The 25,593-nt window shown below is 56.4% G+C and overlaps 5 protein-coding genes across 5 annotated transcripts; 3 read left to right on the top strand and 2 right to left on the bottom strand.

The window, feature by feature from the left end:
* Window positions 1–264: 264 nt before the first annotated feature.
* MSY001_2608 (putative polyketide synthase) lies at window positions 265–8,457 on the bottom strand (the record flags this gene model as incomplete). The annotated part of the gene is made up of 1 exon (XM_018884469.1): window positions 265–8,457. The coding sequence occupies one exon, from the start codon at window positions 8,455–8,457 to the stop codon at window positions 265–267; it is 8,193 nt and encodes a 2,730-aa protein (XP_018741125.1).
* Window positions 8,458–9,086: 629 nt separating this feature from the next.
* MSY001_2607 (uncharacterized protein) lies at window positions 9,087–13,329 on the bottom strand (the record flags this gene model as incomplete). Its single annotated transcript, XM_018884468.1, has 3 exons — window positions 9,087–10,868; window positions 11,046–11,483; window positions 11,833–13,329. 3 exons carry the CDS (start codon window positions 13,327–13,329, stop codon window positions 9,087–9,089), a joined length of 3,717 nt encoding a protein of 1,238 aa, XP_018741124.1.
* A 226-nt stretch (window positions 13,330–13,555) lies between these two features.
* On the top strand, window positions 13,556–14,197 carry MSY001_2606 (uncharacterized protein; the record flags this gene model as incomplete). Its single annotated transcript, XM_018884467.1, has 1 exon — window positions 13,556–14,197. One exon carries the CDS (start codon window positions 13,556–13,558, stop codon window positions 14,195–14,197), a length of 642 nt encoding a protein of 213 aa, XP_018741123.1.
* A 144-nt stretch (window positions 14,198–14,341) lies between these two features.
* On the top strand, window positions 14,342–23,629 carry MSY001_2605 (uncharacterized protein; the record flags this gene model as incomplete). Its single annotated transcript, XM_018884466.1, has 1 exon — window positions 14,342–23,629. One exon carries the CDS (start codon window positions 14,342–14,344, stop codon window positions 23,627–23,629), a length of 9,288 nt encoding a protein of 3,095 aa, XP_018741122.1.
* A 275-nt stretch (window positions 23,630–23,904) lies between these two features.
* Window positions 23,905–25,364, top strand: MSY001_2604 (uncharacterized protein; the record flags this gene model as incomplete). Its single annotated transcript, XM_018884464.1, has 2 exons — window positions 23,905–23,919; window positions 23,946–25,364. 2 exons carry the CDS (start codon window positions 23,905–23,907, stop codon window positions 25,362–25,364), a joined length of 1,434 nt encoding a protein of 477 aa, XP_018741121.1.
* Window positions 25,365–25,593: the final 229 nt, after the last annotated feature.

Genomic DNA, 25,593 nt, shown 5'->3' with positions numbered 1-25,593 from the left:
GTCAAGTGGCGCTCCAGCCCTGACGCGACGACGGCCCGTGGGAAGAGACCATCACGTGATCCACGCGCTACGCCACGCACGGCGCGGCGCGGCGCGCCCATTGTTCCACATACCAAATGCGCCAACTACCTAAGAAATCCCTACTGGCCTGCCGGCAGATCGAGTCGCACCGTCGTACTTGCTTCAGCAAACCCATAGCGCCAACTAGGGCTGCATGCATGTCACTTGGTGGCCTCAACCAGCCATTCCGGTAAACTTAAACCCTTACAGATCGATGTGGTATGCCGGGCACTCGTTCCAGCGGGCGCCGAGCATCTCACGTGTACGCGACTGATCAAAGTGCGGCAAGTGAGCCAGCTCGCCCTTGGCGACAAACAGGCGCAGAGGCGCCAGCGGGTTCGTCGTGTCAGGCTTGCTCGCCTCGCGTTGGAAGATCTCCACCCACTCGTCGTGCGGCACCGTCTTCGGACGCGCCACGCCCTCGCGCGTCGGGAAGCTCTCCACACGCAGCGGCGTCTCGTTGCGGATATGGAACGCCGCATAGTCCGAGGTCCACGTCTTCGGCGAGGCAACCAACTGACCGAGAATTTCGGCGAACCAGTCAGCCGGCGTCTCCGTGAAGGCCGTCGAGTTCGACTCAGGCGCATAGCCAAGCTGCTGGCACGAGTTGATCATGCGCCACAGGAAGCTGTCCTCGTTCGGCACATACTTCGAGCGCGCATTGCCACCCAGCACACCTGGACGCACGGTGATCACCGGCAGACCACGCGCGCGCGCACGCTCACACAGCTTCTCGGCCACCCACTTGGACTGCGAGTAACCGTTGAACAGGCCCGTCTTGAACTGGTCCAGGTCCACGTCCTCGCGCACCGTCTCGTCGCTGCGGTCCTTCTCCGTGAAGCTGAGCCACATGTTGGTCGAACCAATGTTCAACACCGCCTTGACCTTCTGCTCAGATGCCAGGCGCAATACCTCACGCGTCGAGAGCGTGTTGTCCTCGTAGATGCCCTGGTAGCCAATCAAGTGGTCAGCCTTGCCACCAGCGTGCACAAGCAAGTCCATGTCCGAGGCCAAAATCGCCCACTGGGCGGGGCTCAGACCCAGCTTCGGCTTAGTCATGTCACCGACCACCGCCTTAACGCGATCCATGTGCTGCACCGTCGACAAGTGGCGCTGGGCAGCCACCTCACGGATCCGGTCAAGACCACCCTCTTCTGTGCCACGCACAAGCGCTGTGACTTGCGCCTTAGGGAAGGCATCAAGGAGCGCAGAGAGCACTGTGGCTCCCATGTAACCAGTCGCACCCGTCAGGAAAATGTGCTGCTCACGCTCCGGCGACAGGACCTGCGCATCAAACGGCACCAGGCCTGCCAGCGACGGAGGCAGGTCATCCAGCTTCTCGGGCTCAGCCGCGTAGTCAAACGTGCTGATCGCACTTGTGTCGACCTTCGTCGGCGCCGCGTCCGAGGTAGCCGTCGCAGGCGCCTCTGTCTTGGGCGCCACCGCCTTCTTAGAGTCCTTACTGCCCGCAGCACTCTCGCCCTTGGTCTGCGATTCGGCGACAATGTCGCGAAGCGCCATGACCGAGACAGGTCCGAGAAGCTGCAGCTGCGTGACAGTGCAGCCAAACTCGGCCAGCAGGATCGCACTGAGCTTCGACGCAGACAGCGAGTCCAGACCCAGTGTCGACAGGAACATGGTGTCATCCACTGTCGAAATGTCGACGTTGAGCAGCTTGCCCAGCAGAATACCCACGGGGTCAGCATTCTCGTCGTCACCGTCGCCTTCGTCATCGTCGTCGTCATGGTGCTCAACCAGGTGCGAGATGCTCCAAGCATTGGCAGGCGAAATCTCGTGCATCATCTCCCAGTCCATGGGCTGGATAAAGTAGCCGTGGTGGTTCGTACCACCCATCACGAGACGGCTAATCGCCTGCGCAATCATCGTACACAGCTCACGCGACGTGCACGCAAGCGCATCCATGACCTTGAGCGCGGCATTGTTCGACTTGGCACGCATCTGTGCATACACACCAATGTCTGAGATGGCTGGCACAGCGTACGAAATCACGTTGCGGCGCTCGAGCGCGAAGCGGTTGAAGTACGCCTGCGCAGCGTTGTAGTTCGCCTGACCAGGGTTGAAGAAGAGCGCAGCCGTCGACGAGAACAGGAACAAGAAGTCAATCTCGTCAATGTTCAGCGTCTGACGGATCACATTCAGTGCGCCAATCTTGGAGTTCATCACCGTCTCGAACTTCTCCTGGTCCATCATCATGAATTGGTCATCGCGCAGGACCACAGACATGAGGAAGACACCAGCAATCGGACCAAGCGACCTAGCAGTGTTAAACACGTCCTTCATCGCCTCGGGACTGAGCGCATCCGCTGCCATGATCTTAATCGTGACGTGAGGGAACGCAGGATCGCGCACCAGACGCTCGAGCGCCAGACGGTCCGAGCGGCTGATATGGCCACGACGACCCGTCAATACAATGTTACGCGCGCCGAGGTTAATGAGGAACTGCGCCAGACGGGGACCCAGACCACCACAGCCACCAACCAGCACGTACGTCTTGCGGGGATCGTACAACTTGTAGGCGCACCAGAGCTTCTCCTTGTGACCGGGGCGGCACGAGACGCTCAGGTCTGTCACGATCTTACCGATGTGCTTGCCTGACTCCATCAGCTGGTACGACTGGACCAGACCCTCAGGACCCTCAAACTTGTGGCCGTACAGGCACTTGAACGGCTTGCGCGCATGCTCCGCGGCAATCTCGTCGAGCAACGCAGCCATGCGGTGCGGCGCATGCACACCCAGCAGACCAAGCTCCACGGCGATGTAGTTGATCGCCTTGGAGAACACGCTCATCGACATAGGGTTTCCTGCCAGGTGGTCACGCTTCGAGATATCCACAAAGCGACCCAGGTAGTCAAGCACCTCGAAGCTGCCCTGCAGAGCGGCGCCCTGCAGTGAGTTCAGCACCACGTCGAAGCCCTTCTTTCCGCGTTTAGCCAGCCAGTCGCGACCGCCCTGTTGCCAGGCGGCAATCGAGCGCGAGTTCGCCATGTTCTCGTACGGCACTCCCAGGTTGTTGTGCAGGTAATCACGCTTCTCCTGCGAAGAAACCGTGCAGAATACCTCCAGACCCTTGCGCTGCGCAATCTGGATGGCACACAGACCCACACCACCAGCAGCGGCATGGATTAGGATCGTCTCACCCTCACTGATCTGCGCCAGCTGCACAAGACCATGCCACACCGTGCCGTAAGCAATCGGATAGGCGGCCGCCTCCAATGGCGTCATGTTCTCCGGTACCTTTGCCACAGCAAACTCGGATGCCAGTGCCGTGTTACCCTCACGCGCATCGCCAGCCGTGCCCATTACACGGTCGCCAACACGCACACGCGTAACGCCGCTGCCGACTTCGGTAACGATACCACTGAACTCCGACAAGCGGTCAGTGGCCGGCAGCAGACCGGTAGCCGAGAGAATGTTCTTAAAGTTCAGCGCCACAGCATCGGTCTGCACCTTGACGTCGTGCTCATCCATCAGGGGCGTCGCGTGCGTGTGGGGCGCCACGGCCTGTACACTGGCAGGCTGACCCTCGATCAACTCGAGCACCCAGTCCTGGTCCACAAACTCAGTAGGGTGCAGCGACTGCAGCTTCACGAGGCGGCGGCCGTACAGGCGACCATCACGGATCACGTTAAACATCTCAAGCGAGCCCTCTTCTTCGCGCTCGCGCAGCAGCTCAATCAGGCCGTCCCGTTGCGCGCGTGACAGAGACGGGTCCACTGCAATGTAGATACCTTTCACCGTCATAAACTCATTCGTCAGTGTACCAGCGATGCCCATAGCCGCGGCACCGTCGACCGTGTCATCGGTAATGATCCACATCTTGCCCACGGGCGTGGTCGACTTCCAGTGCTCCTTCATGGCAGCGGGCAGCAGGTGCTCAGTACCCAGCTCGTGGTAGTAGAGTAGCTCATCGTCCTTGAGTGCGCGGAAGCGACCAGACGTAGCCACATCGACACTGGGGATACGAGGGATACACGGCCAAGCGCTCGTGTCGCGCTGGCGGAATGCCAGCGAGAACGTGGGGCTCTGGCCATACGGACGCAGGCCAAGCTGTTCCAGCGAAGTCGCCCCTTGCGAGTAGAACATGGGGCCCAGCGGCGACGAAGCGTTTACTTCAGCAAACACCGCGTAGCCACCCGGCACCAGCAGCTCATCCACTGCAGTAATCGCTGCCTGAGCATCGACAGAGTTACGAAGCACATCACAGGCAACGATCACATCGAACGACGCCGGAATCGTGCGATCAAAGTCCTTGATGGCCTGCATCACATCGTACGGGCCAGTCTCAAAGGCGTCCGAGCCACGCAAAGAACCGGCCACGTTCAGGCGCACCAAGTCCAGAGACACTCCGCGCTTCTCGCCCCATGCAAGGAGAGGCTGCAGGTTTACCTTACGGTGACGCGGGTACAATTCAAGCACACGGAACACAAAACGCGGCACCTTGGCCCGGGAGTTGTCAATCATGCGCTGAATCGACGTAGTAATGCTCTCAAACGTCTCGAGACTCACGCCTTGCAGATCCAGAAGCTCGTCCTGCAAGGGCGTACCAGCCACCAGGCCCTTCGACAAAGCAGCCTCGGCCACGCCCGTCTCGTCCTTGCCACGCATGTCAGCCAGGAACTCCTTCGTGAGTTCAGGCTGCAGCGTCAAGCAGTCCGCAGGCGTCTCCGAAGAGTCAAAGGCACGTGGCTCCCAGCTCTCGGTGTAGCCCTCGCGCTCCTTGGCGGTGTCCTTAATACGTGTGCACTCAAGGCCCTTGAGGAACGCAAGGGTCTTGCCCGTGTTGCGGTCGAACATGAGGATGTTATGCTTAATGTGCACATCATTGCTAATGATCGTCTGCACATACAGAACAAGCTGCTTCGCCTCACGGATCTCCTCGGGCGTGCCTCGCACGGTGAGGATGTCCAGGTGGTTCGGCAGGAAAGCATCAACACCCAGCTTCGAACCGTCGAACGGCAGCGCAGGAATCCATGTACACAAGAACGCCGAATCAAGCAAACCAGGGTGGAATACCATCATCTCGCTTTCGCGGTGCGTCCACAGATCCGGCAGCACATCGACAAGCGCAATGTAGTCGTCCTCACGCGTCGACGAACCACGCACCTCGTTGATCATACCAAAGGCACCAGTGTGCATCGAACCGTTGGGGCGCAGGCGCTGGTAGAATGTTTCACCGTCCATGACAATGTCAAAGTGGTCGAGCCAGTTCTGGCCAAACACTTCCTCAATGTGAGAAGGTCCCATCGGCGTGCTTTCCGGCATCATCTGACCACTGGCATGCAGCTGGTCGAAGATAAGACCGGCGTCGTCCACCGAGTTCTTACCCGACGAGCGGAACTCCCAGCCGCCATTGATGCCTGTAAGCTTGAACGAGGCATACTTGGGTGCACCTTCGTCCTCTAGCACAAATGCACGGTGGATCTGCATGTTGAAGATTGTACGCGCGCCAGCCTCAAGCGCAGCCTCAGCATAACCCGCACCTGGGAACACAATCGTACCACGAATCTTGTGTCCTTTGGTCCAAGAGTGCGTCTGCGCATTGATACGGAACACAGGGCTCGACAGAGGTGGCTGAATCGGACGAATACGCAGGTGCTCCGGGAAGGACACTTCGTGCGGGGTCTTCTTCAGCGGCAGGAACGGATACGCAGGCACATCAATTGTTGAGTTCACACCCATCGGGCGGTCAACAAACTTGTCACCATAGAGCTTGTAGAGCACAAGGTCACGGACACCGGACTGAATTGCACCACCGACCGCAGTAAGGAACTGCGTGATCTCGCCAGGCGTCTCCTTCGTCTCGCCCTTCTTGAAGTTGGGGCGGCGCGCAGAGGACACAATCGTCGTGCGCTCAGCCGCGACACTCTGCGTAATTTCCTCCATGTACGAGCCCAGGACCGAGTGTGGCGCGATCTCAATGATCAACAAACCACGGTCCTGCTCCTTGCGGTACTGGTGCAGTGTCTCAATCGACTCACGGAACAGAACAGGCTGGCAGACATTCTTCCAGCAGTACTCGGCGTCAAGGCGTTCGCCCACGTCGTGCATGCGGCCATGAACAGTCGAAATGAAGCGAGTCGTCGGCACATTCACACTAGCATCCACAATGGGGTACACTTCCTTCAAGAAGGGCTCACCACACGGCGACACCATAGGCGAGTGATAAGGCCCACCCACACGCAGGTGACGCGCAAAGATGCCGCGAGCCTCACAGTCCTTCACAACGTCTTCCAGCAGGCTGGTCTTACCAGACACGGACACAGCGTTAGTCGAGTTCGAAGCCGACACCCAGAGACCCGTGTCCGTGTTGTTCTCCTTCATGATACGCTCAATCAGCACCTGGGCCTCCTCTCGGCCAATACCCAGCGCGGCCATTTGTCCGTCAACCGTGTCGAGCAGCGTCAGGGCATTGGAGCGCGCAATCGCCGTACGGATAGCCTTCTCATGCGACAACGCACCAGACGCGTACATAGCGGCAATCTCACCAACCGAGTGTCCCATCACCACATCAGGTTTCACGCCCAGGTCCACCCACAGGTCAAACAGAGCGATCTGGAAGATCGTGATGGCAATCACAATGCATTCAACGGTCCAGCCACCTGACTCAGTCTTGGCCACAGAGCCCTCGGCCTCAGGGTTGAACAAGCCGTACTCTTCCTGGAAGTTCTTCTTGTGGAAGCGTGCAACAATTTCGAAACTCTTGTTCACCGAGTCGCGGAACGCGCCGAAGCGCACGTACAAGTGGCGGCCCATGTCTTCGTGCTGCGGGCCCTGACCACAGAAAACAAATGCCTTGATGGGGTTAAGATCCGGCGTCGAGGCGACAACTGTCTCAGAGAACGCCAGCGAGTCATTCGTTGAGCCAACAGCAAATGCCACGTTCGGGTGACCGCGTGCACGCTCAGTCATCGTACGAGCCAGCAGCGATGCCGTATGCGGGTCACTCGTCTGCGACCACATCTCGGACACTGCCGTAGTAAGTGAAGTGACAGCGCGGTTCGACAGAGCACCAACGGCAACAAGCATTGGGTCATTCGGGCCAACAGTGGGCACCTCCTCCTCCTGCTTGTTCGGCACGCGCTCCATCACAGTGTGACTGTTGGCACCACCGAAACCAAATGACGAAAGCGACACAATAAACTTGCCGTCCTTCGACAGCTTGTGAGGCGGGAGCGGCTCCGTCTTGGTCTGCACCTGGATCAAAAAGTCATCCCAGCGAATCTTGGGGCTCGGCTCGTTGAAGTGCAAGTGAGGAAGCAGCAGGCCCATATCAAGGGTGTAGCAGTTCTTAATCAAACCAACAAGACCGGCCGCGGGCTCCAAGTGACCCACATTCGTCTTAGCCGAACCAATACGCAGGTAGTCGCCCTTCTCGCGGCCAGGCGTAAACACCTCACCGACCGCATTGGCTTCAATAGGATCACCGACAGGGGTACCTGTGCCGTGGCACTCAACATAAGCAGTCTCAGTGGGATCACGGTGGGCTTCCCTGTACGCAGCGTAGGTCGCAGCTTTTTGCTGCGGGCCATCCGGCAGGGTAATGGACTTGCCTTTACCATTGGCGTTAATAGCAGTACCGGTGATCTCCGAGTAGATATGGCTGCCGAGACGAATCGCATCGTCGGTGCGTTGAAGAATAATTACGGTGCAACCTTCACCACGCGAATAACCATCAGCCGATGCATCGAACGTGTGGCACAAGCCCGTCGGAGACAGCGTACCAAGGGTCGAGAACGAAAGCGACGCGTGCGGTGCAAGGATCAGGTTCACGGCAGCGACGACAGCCATGTCACAGTCACCGCGGAGAATGGCGGAGCGCGCAAGGTGCAGACAAGTGATACTCGACGAGCAAGCCGTGTCAAGGTACACTGAAGGACCACGCAGGTCAAACAAGTACGACAAACGGTTTGCCTGCATCGAGAAGGCAGCGCCTGTGGCGCTGTAGGGCCCCATGTTCCACATGTCATTGCCGAGATTGTGCACGTCGGGTGAGCCAGTCACGTAGACACCCGTGTTTGTACCACGGTAATGCACACCTGAATCTTCGAGAGCCTGGAAAACGCACTCAACCAGCATCAATTGATGTGGGTCAAGGCTCTTGGCTTCGGCAGGCGAGATACCAAATTCAAGCGAGTCGATCTCAGAGTGAGGGTCGACAAAGCCACCCTGGTCAGTGACAACCTTTCCAGGAACACCACCCAACTGCGTCATGGCATCAGCGTTCCAGCGATCACTGGGCACACGGCCGATGGCACAGCGGCCTTCCTTAAGAAGTTCAAAGTATTCTTTTTTGTCTCGGGCCCCTGGTAGTCGGAGACCGATACCAACGACCGAGAGACTGGGGGATTCGTCACGGATGCGAGATTCAGTAGACATAATATAGAAGTTGTTACGATGTTGTATAGATAGAGATGCTAGGCTGCTAGATCACAAGATGTTGGCGCTCACTTGAGATGCTATCAGAAACCAGCAAGATACCGAACCAGCGGATAAAAGAAAGAGAATAAGGTCTGTTAGTTGGCGCTCCGAGACCGAATTCGACCAGAGATGGAAGTTCTGAGTGGGAAACGCGGGACGCTGTTCCAGAGTGAAACAAGACGCGTGTACGCACAGCGAAAGAACCCTAATTGAGGGTGCGCAAGTGTCAAGACAACGCCACAATTTGTTGCCTAGACCAACTAGGGCCTGTTCCGGGGACTCCGATGGACCTTTTTGACAGTGACACCAACGAGAGCTATCCGAAGCTGCCAGCGTGTTACTTTTGCAGTATGTCATAGGGGTTGTTCCTATAGAACGCGTTCCGAATGTATCCTTCTGAAAAACGCGCATCGGGCGTAGATTGCGCGTTCCGCCACTGGTTGAAAATTAGGTGCTCCTTGCGGCTGACAAAATGTAGGTGCCCGACTGCATAGGCGTGCATGTGTTGGGGGTCTTAGAATTGGGGACCTCCAGAAAATGTGCACACGCCTGGTCACAGGTTACTTTTGAATTTCAGACTAGGGGTGCTATGTGTATGGATATGTATCTCTGAGACCATGGCTCTCCAGCATAAAGGTCAGTCGACGATCTAGATCATCCATGGAGAGCAAACTATCCCGTAGACGATCGTCACGAGATGGTTCTCGATCGGTTGGTTCGTAGATAGACAAGTTCAAAGGCTCGGTTGGAGGATACACCAACACTTCTTCGTCCAGCTCGGCACGGAAAGCGCGAATCTTTTCGCGGAGCTGCAAGATTTCTGCGCGGGATGTTTCAATAGTGCCACGCAAGGCTTGTTGTTGGGATTGGAATTCTTTCAATCGTTGACATATAGAGTCCTCCACGTCATTCTTGAAACCCTGCGGTTCTTTCTCTGAGGTAGGTGCCTCGACGGTGCGGGGGATCGCCGGTGATGGCACCAAGTTAACCGTGTCCACACAGTCGACGGAACCATACACCTTCGACCTATCGTTGAGCTGATCCTTGAGATTTGGCGACGCTGCAGGATTTTCTTCCACGCCCTTGGAGAAGTCCTGGAAATCGTATGCCGAAGTGTTCGACAAGCGGAAGTCAGTGGTGTCTCGAAGAGTCCCGGCGCTTCTTTCTGGTACCGACAAGGGTATGGGCGGCGAGTTCGGTGAGACCCTATTTGGCAAAACTGGGGGAAGAGCAGAAGATGATTGATCCGAATGAACTGTTTCCTCTGAAGTATGATTGCCATGACTCGATGAACCATCAGTTTTGGACAGCTCGATGGGGGGCAAGGGCTTGGTACTCGGTGGTATTTTGAAAGGATTGTTCGATCCTTGGCGCTGCTGCGCTTTAGGCTGGATACCATTGACAATGCTGTATGTAAATTTAGGTTCTGTTGTCGAAGGAGAAAGAATGTGAGGATAACTGGCAGGCTGAGAGAGAGAGCCCGGCCCTTGGGAATCTTGAGATGCAGAAGATGGAGGCAGCGGCCGGTTGTCTAGCCATGCATTCAGGGGAGACGAGTCATTGGCTTTCATGGATTCTGTATGCGGCAAAACCAAAGCAGAGTCACTCGGCAGCGCTCCCGTCTGCATTATAGGCGATGTGACATGTGGGATAGCCGGAGGAAGCGAAGGAACACGGGTAATCCGAGGAGACCTTGATGAGATCCCACTGTATCGGGAACCGAAACTGTACTCCGTCGGCGCCATACTTGGCCGTGACGGCAGAGGAGCAGTAGTGCCAGACGCACGCTCTGGGTTGTCACCAGTTTGATCAGCGGGTTGAAACAATATGTTAGATGAATTGTCTCCATCAGGCGTAGTCGGAGCATCTTGGGACAGCGACTCGTTAATGCGTTCCGGTTCGGGTGTCGCCGATGTAGAAAACCTGACTGATGGGGTGTGTTTAGGCTCAGGATGCCATTCCGACACGGGGGGCGCTAAAGACGCGAAAGTAGAGGGCAATGGAGGAGGGGCAGCGGGCTGGAACCATGGTTGGTCTATTTCTGCCAGAATTTTTAGGGATTCCTGTACATCAGGTGTAGGTGCTGGTGACTTGGTAAGGAATTCATTTGATGATCCCGAGGTAGTAGAAGGAGGCGGGTTAGACAATGGCGCAATAGACTGGGGCGCACCAATATTTTCTCCGGAAAGATCATCTTGAAAGGACATCATGATACTGCTATCATTGCCAGCACTTTCTTGCAGGTCCAAAGATGAAAAGGAGTTATCTGCCCGTGACGATTCGCCCCTATACAACCCCAGTGCAGATACCGGACTTGGAGAAGCACGAGCTGCGTCAGGCAGTGGAACAGAACCGGCCACAGGCGTGCCCTTTTTGCCGCCAAGTTTGCGGAAAGATAACAGTGAAGCACTGCGAGATTTTCGTATCTTCCGAGGCAACAATGTGGGAGTCGATTGTGAATCATCTTGAGCTCCTCTGAGGGACGGCGTCGTGTGGTGGGATGTGACAGTATGAGGTCTCGGATCACTCATAGGAACAGGGCTTACCGACTTTACACCTCGAAGGGACGGCGTGCTAAAGTTTCTATGCATGCCGAAGTGGTACAGACTTGATGGTGCAGAACGTGGAGATGGATTGAACATCATTCTATTGCCAGGCTTCTTAGGATTCCTCAAAGCATAGAATGCCTCACGACTTCGAGATCCGCTAATTTTTCCATCAAGATTGGAGTTTAAATTGCCTTGTGAGCTTTTGCGGCCCGGCGAAAAACCAGAGGAGCCACGAAGATAGTCATGAAGGTTGCTAATGTCACCATCAGAAGGAATCAATGGTAGTACCGACACGTCATAGTCCGACATGGAGATACCCACGGGGCTCCTTTTTGGCGACGCATAAGGATTCTTATCCGGTAAAGAAGCGAGAACAGCTGGTGGGATAGACACTTTGGCGGAGTCACGATCGCGAGCACAGCGTGGATCGCTAGACTAAGAGCCGTCCCAGGCGCGCCGCTAAACGCACTAGCGTATGCACGATGCTGCCGGCTTATGTGGAAAACGTATCAGTTTAGGCAGATCTAGCACGTGAGATGGTTCTTTACTAAAGAAATAGAGATGCCGGAATAAGCATCGTATACTATGCGCTTGAAGGGTCCCTAAGCGTTTGCACAAGCACAAAGATATCAGCAATACAAATAAGGAGAAAGACAGCCCAGGCAAGCAGAGCAATTGGAGGAGCATTATGGAAAGCATAGTAATACTTTCCGGTATCAGGATCGTAGCGATCGCGCTTAGGCCAGATGGCTGCTCGGCTCATAGATAATACTTGGCTTGGTACCCGCGTCCAGCGAGATGGCGGCACCGTATCATAGGAAGTCCTAGGCTCGGTGTAAGTACCAGATGCATCATCATTTGCCTGGTCCGAGAGCTCGCGTGTCATAAGTTTGGACGAGCATGTAATCACCAGGAGCGGAAAGCTAACAAAAGGCAGTGCCATTGAGAGCGCCACCTGGGAGGCCACCAGCATCTGATCCAATCCAGACCGGCCAGCCACACTTGCCACAATCATCGCGGGAATCACAGCCATAGCACGAGTTATCAAACGTCGCATGAAGGGCGTGAGATGCCAATGGATGAAACCCTCGGAGATAATCTGACCGGCCAGGGTGACTGTAATGCTAGACGACTGGCCCGCTGCTAAGAGAGCAACAGCAAAGAGAATGGCTGGTACATGGCCCGTGGTGTACTTGAGTAAATTAAATGCTTCAAAAAGATCGGCCACCACCACTTTGTCGCCTGTGTTGTTATGACCATAGTAAAACGCAGCAGAAGCAACGACAAGGATGGCGCTGTTAATCGTGATGGCAAATACCACCAAGCAGATAGCAATATCCCAAGAAGCATGTTGAAGGACAAGATTTAAATGGCGGTACGAAACAGGTTCAGCTTTTGGGATGGCATCTGTCTCTATCATTTCAGGTACGCGGACGTGCGGCAAGATGAGGCGTTTCCAGAGACTTTGCTTCGTTTTCGGCACTTGGTCCGGAATTAAGGAGTCGCTTTCAGAGCCCTCGTCCACATCGAGGCGCTCAATGGTGGCAAAATGTGAGCCAAGAATGAGTGAATGAGGCATGATTGTGGCACCGAGAATGGAAATAGATATGTATAGACCTTTGGAACTCACCACGGTAGGCGAGGGCACATAGCCGTGAAAAACTTCGCCCCAGTCGGGACGCACTCGCTCTAGTAGTACGCAAAAGCAAACTAGAACAATAATCACCAAAACGGAAATCAGAATTTCGAAGAGACGCACTCCCGACGAGGGCCTGTACATGAATAGAACCAAAAACACATCAGCTGTGGTCACAAGCACGCCTCCCCACAAAGGAAGGCTAGGGAAGAGCAGGTTTAGCGCAATAGCACTGCCAATAAGCTCAGCGAGCTCCGTCGCCAAAATGGCAATCTCATTGATCACATACAAGGGCATGAGAAGGCACCAATACTTGAGTCGTGTGCGCAGGGAGCCCCAGTCGGGGACGGACGACTCATGTCGAAGGCCCAGCACGAGACGGCGTGTCGCAACTGACAAGTCTTGGCGCGTCACGGCGCCGAGGCGGCAACTTAGAATCTGAAGAAGCACAGCAAACAGGCCAGACAGAAGCACAGTGAACAAAAGCTTGTACCCAAAACGTGAACCAGCTTCCATATCTGTGGCCCAGTTGCCTGGATCACAATAGGCCACGGCTGCGATAAGCCCAGGACCCAGGAAAAGAATATGCCTCAGAAGCGTGTCATTCACAGTTTTGAAATAGGTTGATGCCGATCTCCCACCCATCAGCGGCGTTGTTTCTGACACCTCTGCCGAGCCCCCGCCTGTATGTCTGGACGAAGAGCGTCTTCGGACCAACATACAATTTTTATCAAGGGTTGGGCTCGGATCAGTGAGGTACAGGCTGGACTTTTTCCGGCTCTCCCCGCAAGCGCCTGTGGGGAGGATATGCATGATTTGTCAGCAGTGGATTTGTCTTCCAGCTTGGAGCGACAGCATCGGTCATCCAGTTATGACGCTCTTGCGGCCGGTGCTCGACAATGGTTGGCGCGCTGGCATACGCACGCTAAGTACTAGTGCGTTGTCTGCACAGGCGCCGAGACCACCTAGGATGATACCCAAGGCGCACGTCCTGGCAGGCACACCGGCTCCGAAAACACCCCTTGACGTGGCAAAGGCCTATCCCGACCACCCTCTGATGCAATTTTTCCAGCAGGTTCCCGTCGAGGTTGCCAAAGAAGGGACCTCTGGCCGTCATGCTGATGAGCGTGAGTCTATTCCCGTTCCTCAAGCCGTCGCTGAGTCGGACCTCTCTCACGATTACTCGTCGCGTGCATGGCTGGCCCCTGAACTTCGCCGGAAAAGCAGCGCAGATCTTCACACTCTATGGTATGTCTTGCTGATGGAGCGGAATCGACTTGCGACAAGTTGGGAGGAGATCAAGCGCCACAATGCCGAGGGTTCGGCTCAAATGCTCGGCTCTAGCCTAAAATACCGCCACCATCGTGTCCGCAAGTCGATGGCACGTATCAAGTTTGTGCTGAATGAGCGACGTTTGGCCCTGATTGAGGCCCAAAATCGTGTGCGCGAAGAAGTAGACCTTCCTATGGAGGAAGAGGGTGATCTGTTCGAGCAGGCGCCCAAGTCGTCTTAGCTTTGTAGGACAGGACCTATGGCTGGGCCTGGTGTGTTGCTTATGTCACAAATCTGGTTCCAATAAATCTCGCTGCTGGTCCGCGCTCGGCTGAGTGGACCAGGCTTTCATTGCCACCCAGCTCAGCCCTAGCACGACTCCGTCATGTTGGAGGGTGTGCTGGCCACGATCCTCAATCGCTTTTTGGCGGCATATGTGGATGGCCTCAATACTAATCAGCTCAATGTGGGGATATGGAGTGGTGATGTGAAGCTCAGGAACTTGCGCTTGAAGCGCTCGGCCCTCGATAAGCTACGTCTGCCCATTGATGTAAAGGAAGGGTACCTGGGACAACTCACATTATCGATTCCCTGGTCAAACCTGAAGGGAAAGCCAGTGCGCGTGCTTGTGGAAAACGTGTCTTTACTTGCTATGCCCCGGGACGCCTCTGTGGCTGTTGACGAAGAGCAGGAGGACGAGCGCTGTCAAGCAGTCAAGCAGCAGAAGCTTGCACAGGCTGAGCTACTATCTGCCGGAATGGCTGATACTAAAGAAGACTCTGAGAAGACGGAGTCGTTCATCAGCTCGCTCGTGACGCGCATTGTCGACAACGTGCAAGTGACGGTGCGCAATGTCCATATTCGGTATGAAGACTGTTTGTCCGATCCTCTACACCCATTCACTATGGGTATCACACTAGCTGAGCTCTCAGCAGTGTCGACAGATGAGAATTGGGAGCCCACTTTTGTGCACAACTCCTCGTTAGGTATTCACAAATTAGCGCGCCTAGACTCCCTTTCGATTTACTGGAATACGGACGCCGAGTTTTTAACTTGCTCTTCGCCTGAAGAGCTGCAATCAAAGCTCAATGAACTGATCCCTACCAAGGACGATATCCCATCGCACCAATACATCATGGAGCCTGTGAGTGGCGTTGGCAAGCTCATCATGCGGCATCAAGCTACGAAAGAGCTTCCTAAGTTGGATGCACAGCTTGTCCTAGATCAAATCGGTTTCACACTAAATGACCAGCAATACCGTGATGGCCTGAGTGTGGCGAACCTGTTTAGTTTCTATGGACGTCAAGCCCAATACCAGCGTTTCCGCCCCACCGAGGCACAACTCGCGGAAAATCGCCCCAGAGCCCTGCTGCGCTTTGCGGCACAGGCCATCCTTAATGAGGTGCACCAACGCCGTCGCGTGTGGACGTGGGCCTTTATGAAGGAGCGGCGCGATATGCGTCTTAAGTACATTGAGCTTTTCAAGGCCAATGGTGGCAAGCCGCCCCTGCCTGCGAATGAATCAGGCAGCAATTCCAGGGATGAGGCACTGCGCGACTTGGAGCGCCGGCTGGAATACCGCGATATTCGCTTCTATCGTTCAATGGCGAGGCGTGATTTGCGTCGTAACAAGCTGAAGGCAGCTGAGGACCAGGAGCAGGAGACGCAGGAGACTCCAGCACCATCAGGTGGATGGCTCGGTTGGATCTGGGGCAGCAGTGGTTCCAATCAGGCCAAGGGTGATACGTCGCTGAATACAGAGCAGCGCAAAGAGTTGTACGACGCCATTGAGTGGGATGAAGAAACTGGTGCGTCGAACCTGCCGACTCTCGACGATCTGCCGCCCGAGGCTGTGTCTGTGCACGTTACAGCAAAACTCAAGACAGGTTTCCTTCACCTACAGGATCACAACTCAGGGAAGAACATTGTATCACTTGTCTTTGATGAGCTACAGGGCCAAATGAACTCACGGATGGACAACTTTGACTTGTCGGTTACGCTGGATGACATGCATGTGGAAGAACAGCTTTCGGATGCAACGCAATTCCGTGATATTGTGCGTGTCAAAGGCCGTGACGAGTCTGATGAGCTGGTTCCGCTGTTCTTCCTCCAGTTCGAACACCATCCACTTGATGGTCGTGCAGATAATGCACTGCAGCTGCGCATGCAGTCCATGGAAATTGTGTATCATGCCTCATACGTGGAGTCAATCGTTCATTTCTTCCAGCCGCCAGAGACGGAGCTCGAAGTCATTGGAGCTCTGATGGATGTGGCAAGCTCAACACTTGAAGGCATCCGGCGCGAGACACGTGCTGGCCTTGAGAACGCGCTTGAGAACCACAAAACGATTGATGTGTCTCTGGATGTGCAGTCGCCGATTTGGATTCTCCCTGAAGTCCTAACGACACGAGACTGCCATATGTTGGTGCTCGATGCAGGTCATTTAGCTGTGCGGTCTCTGCTAGCTGAGCCTGAAACCATGGAGGTGATCCGTGCGAAGCATTTCCGTCAGTATACGGAAGAGGACTATCATCAGCTGGAAGAGCTAATGTATGATCGCTACTTTATCAAGCTAGAGGCAGTGCAACTGGTGCTGGGTCAAGGATACGAGGCGTGTATGAAGAGCATTTCTGCTCCTGAGGTGCAAGGTATGCATCTTCTTGAGCGAATCAATCTCTCTTTCACGTTGCACAGTTCGATTCTTCCTCGTGCGCCAAATTTGACCAAATGCAAGCTCACTGGCACACTGCCGCTCCTGCACATTCACTTTTCAGACAAGAAGTACCGACTTCTTCTTCAGTTGATCCTAAGCGCGATTCCTACGATCAGCAGGGAAGAAGCTGCGGGTCCGGACGCACCATCGCATCCGAAGCACGATCGGCGGCCGCGTCTGATCGACTATGATGAGCTTGAGGAGCCGGATCTATTGGCGGACGATTTGGATAGCGAGGATGACGAAGAGCGATTTGAGGATCCGCAAGTCCAGGCACCAGAGGCTTTGTCGGAGCAACAAAAGATTTTTGAATTTGAAATGCTTGTGGAGCAAGTGTCTGGAACGGTGAGCAAATCGCAGACCAACGAGGATGATCAGCTGCTGGCAGAAGCCGTGTTCCAGCAGTTCCGTTTGGGTGTTTATGTATTCAAGAATAAGCTACAGGTTGATGTGCGTCTTGGATCCTTGGACCTTGTTGATTGCATGGTCAAGCAAGACCCGACGTTCCGGCACATGATCACATCTCGTTGCCTTGAAACGGAGAAGCATGAGAATGTTTCGCATGAGGAAGCTCATGACCTTGTGTTCGTGCAATATCTCATGGTGTCCCCCAACTCCCCCGAGTTCCACGACAAGTTTGAGGGCATTGAGGATTCAATCACGGTGAATCTATCGACAATCAATTTGATGGTCACAAGGGAGAGTGTTCTAACAGTATATGACTGGATCTTGCAGACATTCACCTCGGCCGGCGCTGAATCCGAGCCGGTACCGGAGAAACCGGTGACTCAACCCGAGGGAGAAGCGGTTAGCAAGGCATCGAAGATGCGCATCAAGATTAAACTCTCGTCCATTTTGTTGCGTCTAAACGATGATGGGGAGCTGCTAAGCTCGCTGGAGCTCTCGACGGCTGATATTGCTTTGCTCCTTCGTGAGAACTCGATGCGAATTGCCGCGCGAATCGGTTCGCTATCGCTCAGAGATGAGAAGCCGCGGCAGCGCATTGACCCGTCCTTGGCCAATCTGCTGTCGATTGAAGGCGACGAGCTTGTCGACTTTGCTATGGAGACGTTCGATGCGCGTGACGAGCAATATCCCGGCTACGACACGTCAATCTGGTTACGGTGCAACACGCTTAAGTTGGTGTACATGGCAGAGCCGTTCGCGGACATGGTTGAGTACTTTGCCAAGTTTGCGAAGCTCAAGGCGGTGTATGACGTGGCAAAGAACGCTGCGTCTGCACAAGCCTCGCAACTACAGTCCAGGCAGGGTCAAACCAAGTACGACGTGCTTGTTCGAAGTCCGATCGTTGTCATTCCACACGACATGAGCAGTCGCAATCGTATGACGGGACATCTCGGTGAGCTTTATGCGCATAACCACTTTTCAAACCACGCGGGAAAGCTCGAGTCTACGCTTCAGGCAGGTCTGCGTCAGATCCATCTCGAATCGGCCATTGAAAGTAAAGGACAGCTGCATGAGCTGAGTATGCTCGACAATGTGGACGTTGAGCTCAAGATGGTCGAGCAATTACCCCCTTCGAGCGACGGCCAAGAGTCGCTGCGTTCAACGCGCTTCTCCGCATCCATGTCAAACGTTAGCATGACACTGACGCAGCAGCAATACTGTTTGCTTATGCGCGTCCTCCGCAGCTGCAGCACGGTCATCCCAGCAACGGACCCGTCGCCCGAATTGGAGAAGGTGCATCCGCCTGAGACGCTAGCAAAGACCGAGGTGTCACCTGTCGCGCCCCACCACATCGAGGGTCAATTTTCACTGGCGCAAATCAGTTTAAACCTCTATGACGACTCGGCCACCAACAAGGCTTCATTGGAGCAAGCAAGCCTTTTCCGGTTCATAATGGATGACGTGCAGCTGAAGCACCACCAGGACCCCAGGTCTGGTCTTGAGCTCGAAGTCGATATTAAGTCGTTCTCGGCTACAGACACGCGTCGCTCCCGCGACACGTATTTCCGCGATTTGGTTCCCAAGATGGAGCACAATGGCCGCCAATTCATATTGAACTATACACGAACACCCGACCCGGAGAGCCACGCCTTGATGGTGGTTACGGTCGACAGTCCCAAGCTGATTTTCTCGTTGGATCCTCTATTTGCACTGATCCACTTTGTCAATGCCGGTATGCCGCGCGATTCCGAGGTAGCGGAAGAGGACAGCGCTCCCGAAATTGCGGCCCAGACGGAGGCCCAGCGCGGCGCGGACGCTACGGCGCCGTACTCTGCCGAGTCGAGCTTCTCTTTCCGCGTGAATGTAATCGAGCCGCGCATCTTGCTCCTCTCCTCGCCCGAGCGCTCTGACTCACAAGCCATTGTGCTACTCATGCGACAGGTGGTGCTTTCACAGCAGACTGTGCTGGCATTGACCATGACACAGCTCGGTATTTTTGTCTGGCGCATGAATGCGCCCAATGAGCGTCAGCGGCTCTTGAGCAACCTCGACGTTTCCCTATCGATGGACTCGAAGATGACGTCGACAGGCAAGATTACGAGCATGGAGGTGGATGTGGAGCGAGTGTTTGTGCGGCTCATGCGCTCAGACGTGGAACTTATCACTGCTGTGGTGTCTAATGCAATTGCTTTGAGTAACGAGTCGGGCGACGACAAGGGCGAGGAACCCAAGGAGGCTGCTAACTCAAAGGCGCTTGTCTCCCCGTCGGTGCTGAACAAGGTGACGCAGCCTGCTGAGGACAATGGGCAGGTGCTCTTCACGCGTGAGGAGCTGCGGATCCAGTGTGAAGGCGTACAAGTGATGTTGATCAGCGAGGTGCATACACTGCCGCTCCTTGATCTGAACGTGGACCCATTCAAGGTGACGGTCACGGACTGGTCAGCTGATGTGCGCATGCACATGGAGCTGCAGCTGCGCCTGAACAACTTTAACCTGTCCACCTCGTACTGGGAGCCTTTCATTGAGCCATACAAGCTGAATCTGCGCTATGAACGTATACTGACACCACCTAGCAGCACCTTTACAGTGTCATCGCCCCATTGCCTCGAAGTGAATGTGGCGGCGCTCATGGTCGAGACGACCACGACAATGCTGTCGTACCTGGACGAGGACAATCGTCTGCGGGAGGATGCGCGGCACCTCGCACCGTTCCTCATTCGCAACCGCACTGGATATCCGATCAGCCTCTGGTCTGAGTCCTCCATACCGAGTGCCGGACGTAATGCGCCTCAGACCCTCGAGAATGGCCGGGACATGCCTTGGTCTTTTAGTGATTGGCGTTCGATCCGTGAGAATGTTTCCGAACCGGGCTACAACCGTCTTTCGGTGCATATGGAAGGTATGCCTTGGGACCGTGTGCGGCACATCGCCGTGGAGCGGGAAGGGGAGTATGTTATGACCCTGCGTCCGAAGTTGGACAAGGTAAGCCACCGGTTGCTGTGTGAAGTCAAGTTGGTGAACAATGTCAAGCATATCACGTTCCAATCAACGTTCCGAGTGGATAACCGGGCACTGATCCCCTTCGAGGTTGGTTTGGTCGAGGCCCACGGGCAGGTGGGAGACACCATACTGCGAATCGAACCCGGTACAAGCTCGTCGCTGCCGATTTGTGCTGCCTACGACAAGCGCCTCAAGGTGCGCCCTGATCCGGGGCTCGGCTATACATGGTCGCGCGAGACGGTGGGCTGGCAGGACCTCATGGCGAATGCGTCGAATACATTCACGTGTGACTCGCATGACGAGAGCGAGGCGCCCTTCCAGTTCCAGGCGTTTGCGATCCATGACGCACAGCATGCGTCGAGCCGCAACTATCCCCGACTGACGCTCGCAGTGCGCGCGCCGGTGGAGATTGAGAATTTGCTGCCGTATGATGTGCACTACCGCCTCTTTGACAAGAACCTCAACTTGAACTGGTCCAGCTTCCTCCGACGTGGCGCTGTCTCACCCGTGCATGTCGTGGCGCTGCAACACCTGCTCCTGCTGAGTATTGAACTTCAAGACTCAGTCTACTCGCCCAGTGAGTTTGCGATTATTGCTTCGGACAACCCCGATGACTTCCAGGTCGAGCATGTGCTGCCACTCGCTGACAAGTCGAACTTGAAGCTGGAGCTGCGCCTACACTACCACACGTACCCCGACTCGGGCGGTGCATTTAAAGTGCAGATCTACGCGCCGTACATCTTCCTCAACCTGAGTCATTTGCCTGTGACGATCAAATCACGCCCCTGGGCGGGCCACTCCAAGATGGTGGCTGGACAGGAAGCCGACGCGCCACCCGTTGAGGCGCCCGAACACAGTCCGCCATTTTTGTTGAGCCGCGTGCGGGAACGCAACAACCGGTTCGTCCTGCGTGTGGGCGACTCCAGCTGGTCCAAGCCGCTGTCGTTTGATGTCATTGGGTCCGAAGTGGGTGTCGCCATTCCGTCGGCGCAGGGCGACCGTGAGCTGCAGCTCGGTCTCGACGTGCAGGACGGTCTGGCCAAGTTCAAGCTGAGCAAGGTCGTCAAGCTCACGCCGCGGTACCTGGTGCACAATACCCTACCGGTGGGCATTCGGATTGCCGAGGCCTCAGGCAGCGAGCCGGTCCGTATTGGGCCAGGCGAGAGTCAGCCGTTGCTTTGGCTGCATGTGGCGTCCGCAAAGAAGGCTGTGCTGGCTTGCGACGACAGCCAGAACTGGACGGCGCCGTTCAGTATCGACAACGTCGGTGTTGTCTTTTTGCGCATCGAGCACAAGGGCCGACCCCAAAGTCTGTGTCTCGTGGATGTGCAAGTGAGTGGCCCGACGATCTTTATCCGCATCCTCAACGCAGAAGGTCGCTGGCCGTTTGTGCTGCGCAACGAGACGAAGCAGCGTGTCACATTCACACAGACATCGAGCCTAAACGCGTCGCAGCGCAGCGCGCGCGACATGGAGGCCAAGCGGTATGTGTTGCAGCCCCGCAGCAAGATGAAGTATGCGTGGGACTTCCCCGCCGATACAGACAAGTACATCCGTCTGGAGATCAATGGCAGCGAGCATGTCATCAACATACTGGAAATTGGCTCGCTGCTGCCGTTCCGGTTTGCCGCGCGCGGCGACGCGCCGGCTGGCGTGGTGTCCCTTGATGTGCGTGCGGACAATGACGTGCAAACGATCGTCATCTCAGACTACTCTGAGTCGAAGAGCAACTTCAAGCCCACGCAGGATGCACTGCCGTCGTCGACGCGCGAGTTGGGCTTTGAAGCGGTCAACGTGGATACATCGATCCTGTTTTCGTTCCGCGTCGAGCTCGCTGGTGTGGGCGTTTCCCTCATCTCCAGCCGAGTGCGTGAGATTGCGTACATGACGTTCCGCGGCTTGGAGCTAAGCTACAGCGAGTCGCAGGTCACGACCGCGGTGAATGTGATCTGCAAGTGGATCCAGATCGACAATCAGACGGTGGGCAGCATCTTCCCGATCGTGCTGTATCCGACGGTGGTGCCGAAAGACGGCAAGGAGCTCGACATCCATCCGACACTGCAGGCCTCCGTCATTCGCAGCAAGGACGACACACACGGTGTGCGCCACATTAAGTATGCCTCGGTGCTGCTGCAGGAGCTGACGGCCGAGTTGGACGAAGACTTTTTGTATGCCGTGTACGACTTTTTCAAGTCGAGCAGTCGAATGTCCGAGAGGCAGTACGAAGCGGGTATGTACATCGAGCACGAGCACGAGCTGCTTGAGCCACCCGTGCAGTCTGTGGCCACCGACCAGATCTACATTGAGATTTTGCACTTGCAGCCCGTGGCGCTGAACCTGTCGTTTATGTCGACTTCGCACGAGGGCCTGGACGATGCAGAAAACTCACGCACGCTCTTCTCGTACCTCTTCACAATGCTTACCATGGTGCTGGGCAACGTGAATGAGGCGCCTGTGCGCCTCAATGCGCTTGTGATTGAGAACGTGCGATTGTCCAAGACGGTGTTGCTCAACCGCATGGCATACCACTACGGCCAGGACTTTTTGTTCCAAGTGCACCGCATCCTAGGCTCGGCCAACTTTTTGGGCAACCCCGTCGGCCTGTTCAACAACGTCAGTTCGGGTGTGGCGGACATCTTCTACGAGCCCTACTATGGTCTTGTCATGCATGGCAACCGCGAGTTGGGCTTTGGTATCGCGCGTGGTGCGAGTAACTTTGTGAAGAAGACCGTGTTTGGTGTTACGGACAGTGTGTCGAAGCTCACCGGCTCGATTAGCAAGGGATTTGCGGCAGTGACTATGGACCGCGAATTCCAGACTCGTTGGCGCATGACGCACTTCAGGAACAAGCCGAAGCACGCGATCTATGGCATCACGGTCGGTGCCAACTCGCTCTTCACGAGTGTTGCGAGCGGCATCGAAGGCTTGGCGCTGCGTCCGCTGGAGGGCGCTGAGGAAAATGGGGCTGCTGGCTTTGTGCAGGGTATGGGCCGAGGTCTCATTGGTGCTGTGACCAAGCCGGCGGCTGGCTTCTTTGACATGGCGAGCAGTATCACCGAGGGCCTGCGCAACACCACGCTCGTGTTTGAGCAGAACCATATCGACCGCGTGCGGCTGCCGCGGTATATTGCGTCGGACCACATCATCCGCCCCTTCTCGGAGCGCGAGGCGCTTGGCCAAATGTGGCTGCAGAGCGTGGACCAGGGGCGCCTGGTCCACGATGAATATGTGGCGCATGTGAACACGAATACCCAGCAGGGCGACATTGCGATCATGCTCACCGAGTCGCGGATCCTCTACATCCGCATGATGGGCCTCAAGGTGCTATGGGAAGTCCTCTGGTCGGACCTTAGTACGATCTCGTACGTCAAGCTATCTAACCACAGACTCGAAAACGACGGGATCTCCCTCGTGCTTCGCGGTGGCGTGCTGGGCCCCCTGCTCACGATCACCGAGCAGAGCACGCGCCTGTGGCTGTTCCGCCAGATTTCAGGGTACGTCGACGCGTCTCACGCCAGTGTCGTGCAGAAGTACAATGCTGCGCACTCGTAGATTTGTCATGATTAGTAAGAATACCGCAGCTGAGGACGTGGGTGGGCCGATGCGCTGTCGCATGCGCGGGAAACTCGGATTGGATAGTTTCCACGATCCACGGTCGCTGCGGTCGTTGCTTGGTTGAATCGTCTAGCCTAGATTGACACATGGTAGGCAGCATGTCAGAAGGGCCAAGTGGTGCTCCGGTCGGTTCCAACGCCAGCTTGGGGTCAGGATTCCACCTAGGGCCCATCCTTGGGTCAGGCCTCGGTCGTCAGGGCGAGTCGAACGCGATGTACTATGCTCAGGTATGTCTGGCCCTCTTACCATGCAGAACCCGCACGCTGCTTTCTATGGCGGTCCCCCGCAGCCGTCCGGCTCGCCTTCGCAGCGCCCACAAGGCAGTGAATACTCGAATAACCATTTGGTGCCCTATCTGAATCATTCTGCGCCACATGTCGGTAATGATAGCAACGATATGAATGCAGGTGCAGCCCCAGCTCTGGACGCCTTTTACATTCAGCAAGCCCCCAACTCGTTCACAGTTCCACTCGATGTGCCGGACGTGGGCTCATACGGACAAGCCAGTGCATCCCTCGGTGCTGGCGGCCTCCCGATGCGCGGCACACCGAACATGTCGGGATGGGCTGTCCCCTCACGGCAGTCGCCGGCAGGCGGTGCCCACGAAGCCGCGCAGGATGAAGCAGACGTTCTCCAGCAGGGCGGCAACGGCTATGCATCGTCCCTCGGCACGGGCCTGCCACCGATGCCCGGCAGTGGGCGCAGCTTCTCGGCGAACATGTACCGCCCCGCAGATGCCGCAGGCCGCGCTATGATGATGGACGACAATGCGCGCGGCGCGCGCCCTCTGCCGAAGCGGCGACGAACAAGCCCGGTTCCGTTTGAGGATGCACAGGCGCGCTTCCGTGCCGCCTCAGGTCCCATGGGCCGCGCGTCCATGATGGGACGCGGGATGCCACCGCGCCGCGATATGGAAGGCAGCGCGCATGGCGATGGCCTCGGCGAGCTCATGCCAGACACGCCTGACTCGGGTGCGCCGTCGGGCGATCTGACGTCCTGGTTCCTGGGCCACGAGGGTGGGCCGCCGCGGCAGCACTCATTTCCCATGGCCGACCCTGCAGCCTACTACCGCTCGGGTCTGGCGCCGCCGCCTCATGGGCTGCGTCTCGATATGCCTGGACTCCCGTCCGCCCAGGCGCATCCGATGGACGCTGTGCCGAAGGGCCTGCCGCCGCTGCGCTCGCACGCGCCCAACTCCGACGAAGAGCCGCTGTACGTCAATGCGAAGCAGTACCAGCGCATCCTGAAGCGGCGCATGGCTCGCGCGCGCATGGAGGAAAAACGCCGCCAGATGTTTGTCATGGCGATCAAGCAACGGGAAGAAGAGAAGACGGGCAGCCCCGCCCACATTAGTGAAGAATGGCTCTCTGGTCTGCTCGCGCTGGACGAAGAGACCAAGAAGCCGTACCTTCACGAGTCACGTCACAAGCACGCGATGCGCCGCCCGCGCGGGCCGGGTGGCCGCTTCCTCACGACAGAGGAGATCAAGAAGCGCGATCAGGAATTGGCCGAAAAGGCCAAACGAGAGGCGGATCGCGCAGACGCGCTGGGCAAGGACGCCGAGGCGCCCGCCACAGCGGAGGCGCCCGCCACAGCGGAAGCGCCCGCACAACAGGCGTCGAGACCGGCCAGCCACGATGCGCCGCCAGCCGCCGACGCCGGCTCGTCCTAGGGCCCAGGCCCGGTTGTATCTGTATCACGTGTAATAGGAACCCACCACCTCCACTACCCCATCCGACGCGCATGGCCGTGGGGTTGCTGGCGCAGTGCGTAGGCGCGGCGCTGCTCAGCGTGCTGCTGGGCGCGCTAGCGCGCCGGGTATGGTATGCGCGCTGCGCGATGCCTGCGACGGCACCGTCATGGACGGTAGCACTTCATACCCTCCCCCTCGAGCTCCAGTG

The sequence above is a fragment of the Malassezia sympodialis genome, genomic scaffold (genome assembly GCF_000349305.1).
Source record: "Malassezia sympodialis ATCC 42132 genomic scaffold, msy_sf_12, whole genome shotgun sequence".
Lineage (NCBI taxonomy): Eukaryota > Fungi > Basidiomycota > Malasseziomycetes > Malasseziales > Malasseziaceae > Malassezia > Malassezia sympodialis.
This window is presented reverse-complemented; position numbering and strand designations above follow the sequence as displayed.